Raw genomic sequence first — 2,500 nt, forward strand, 5'->3', positions numbered from 1 at the left:
GAGACGTAGGAGAGAGAGAGACGTAGGAGAGAGGGGAAGAGAGAGAGAGAGGCAGGCGCGGGAGGGAGGGGTAGAGAGAGGGGGAAGAGGAAGAGAGACTGGGGGGGGTCTGATGAGGGGGGGGGGGGGGGTTGGCTCTGCTTGAGTGCACTCTTCTCTACTCCCCACTCCTCCGCCCTTCCTCTCAAGGGTTTCACCATTAACGCCAGCGCCCACTGGAAATACTGAAGAGCCTTCACCCCCCCACCCAACAGTCACACACACACAAATCCTGCTTTCCTCCTCTCCTCTCTTCATTCTTCTCCTCTCCTCTCCTCCTCCTCTGTCATTCCCTATTTTGCCGCTCCTCTGAGCCAATCTCCAAACTACTCCACTGGCCCTCGGACACACTCGCCACCCCCCCAAGCACACACACACACACACACACACACACACACACACACACACACACACACACACACACACACACACACACACACACACACACACACACACACACACACATTCAGACTGAAAAACACATAGTAATACACAGTCACGCAACTGTTCCTCTGTGCTTGTAAATGGTAGACAGATTTATTTGTGTGTGTGTGTTTTGAGCGGTTTTAAATTGAAGCGTCGTCTACTTTTGGCTTCCTCCATTGGCGATGAGACGTGCATCCTTCCGGAACATTCTGCCGTACTCTGGCCAAGCCTCGACACACGCACACGCGCACACACACACACTACCTCACTTACTCTAGGGAAACACCTGGCTGGGCATTGAGAGAGAGCGAGAGAAAGAGACAGAAATGGGCAGAGAAAGAGGAAAATGGAATGAAAGAGGAATGAGCAAGGGAAAATGGAGGTAGAGAAGGGCAAGAAACGGAGACAGGGAGAGAAATAGCGCAAAAGAAAGAAAGGAAGGAGAGAGAGGGGGAGTGAAAATGGAGGTAGAGAGGGGCAAGAAACAGCGACAGGGAGAGAAAGAGCGCAAAAGAAAGAGGGAGGAAGGAGAGAGAGAGAGAGAGAGAGAGAGAGACAGAGAAGGCGGGCAGGACGAGAGCAAGAGAAGGCATGACCCCGGCACAATGTGTACTCTGTTGCTGGAGAGGAGAGCCTGAATCCCCGTCACCACTGATAGGCAGGCAGCCCAACCCCACTACACATGAATCACACATTCCTGTGTGTGTGTGTGTGTGTCGCTCTGTGTGTGTGTGTGTGTGTGTGTGTGTGAGTGTGTGTGTGTGTGTGTGTGTGTGTGTGTGTGTGTGTGTGTGTGTGTGTGTGTGTGTGTGTGTGTGTGTGTGTGTGTGTGTGTGTGTGTGTGTGTGTGTGTGTGTGTGTGTGTGTGTGTGTGTGTCGCTCTGTGTGTGTGCGTGCATGCACATAATCTTTTCAGCAACCAGTCTGGAATGACTCTTTGACCCTGTTTTTTTCTCTCTCTGTTTTTTCTCTCCCTCCTTCACCCTTCTCTCTCTCTCTCTCTCTCTCTCTCTCTCTCTCTCTCTGTCTCTGTCTCTCTCTCCTTCTTTCTTTCTTCTGCCCTTCAGAGTCGGCGGAGGACGCGGCTGCCTTTGACGTGCTGGCCAACCCTCCGGGCCCCGACGAGGACGAGCAGAAGGAGGTGTTTGAGTTTGAGTTCTCCGACCGGCCCCTGCTACCCTGCTACAACATCCAGGTCTCCCTCTCCCAGGGGTAAGCACCTCCTCCTCCTCCTCCTCCTGTCTATTCCTCCTCTCTAGCCCTCACTCCTAATCCTATCTCCATCTACTTCTCTCTCCTCCTGTCTACTCCTCCTCTCTACTCCTCACTCCTCATTCTATCCCCATCTATTCATCTTTCCTCCTGTCTTCTCCTCTTCCTCGTTCTTCTCCTCCTCCTCTTTCTCCTCCTTCTCCTCACTCCTCCTGTCTTCTGCTCTTCCTCTTTCTCCTCCTCTTCTCCTCACTCCTCCTCTTCCTCTTTCTCCTCCTCTTCTCCTCTCTCCTCCTGTCTACTCCCCTTCCTCCTCCTCTACTCCTCCTCCTCCTCCTACACCTCCTCAAATAGCACATACTACTTTTCCTTGTATCCTCTTCCACCTCTTTAGTTTCTAATACTTCATATTTCTTCAATATGAAGATTTTACACTGAAATCCATTCCATATTCCTGCTTTGTATAACTGGACAACACTTGTAAAATTGCACCATAGAATTACTGCACAAATACTACAAAATGGTGTTTTTGTCAGGCTTGTTGTTATGGGTATCTTTCAGAAATGTTGATAGTGTCTTGGTATGCGCGGTGTGGCTCATTGCTGGGTGGTGCTCTCCTACTCGACTACCATACTTTGTCACAAATCCCCAAGCAGCTCTCTCCTTTCCGCTCAATGATTTTCCTCTTCTCTTGCGCTCTCGCTCTCTCTCTCTCTCTCTCTCTCTCTCTCTCTCTCTCTCTCTCTCTCTCTCTCTTTCTCTCTCTCTCTCTCTGTCTGTTTGTCTGTTTGTCTGTCTCTCCTCTGCTCTTCTCCCCAGCATC

At 50.9% G+C, this 2,500-nt stretch overlaps 1 protein-coding gene across 4 annotated transcripts in view; it reads left to right on the forward strand.

The window, feature by feature from the left end:
- The window catches only part of bcor (BCL6 corepressor), a 79,054-nt gene that overhangs the window by 72,660 nt on the left and 3,894 nt on the right, over positions 1-2,500 (forward strand). For all 4 annotated transcript variants that reach the window (XM_063212167.1, XM_063212169.1, XM_063212168.1 and 1 more), the window contains one exon: positions 1,533-1,677. In XM_063212167.1, coding sequence (XP_063068237.1) covers positions 1,533-1,677 — 145 coding nt within the window. The remainder of the gene's footprint in view (positions 1-1,532; positions 1,678-2,500) is intronic.

The sequence above is a fragment of the Engraulis encrasicolus genome, chromosome 12 (genome assembly GCF_034702125.1).
Source record: "Engraulis encrasicolus isolate BLACKSEA-1 chromosome 12, IST_EnEncr_1.0, whole genome shotgun sequence".
Lineage (NCBI taxonomy): Eukaryota > Metazoa > Chordata > Actinopteri > Clupeiformes > Engraulidae > Engraulis > Engraulis encrasicolus.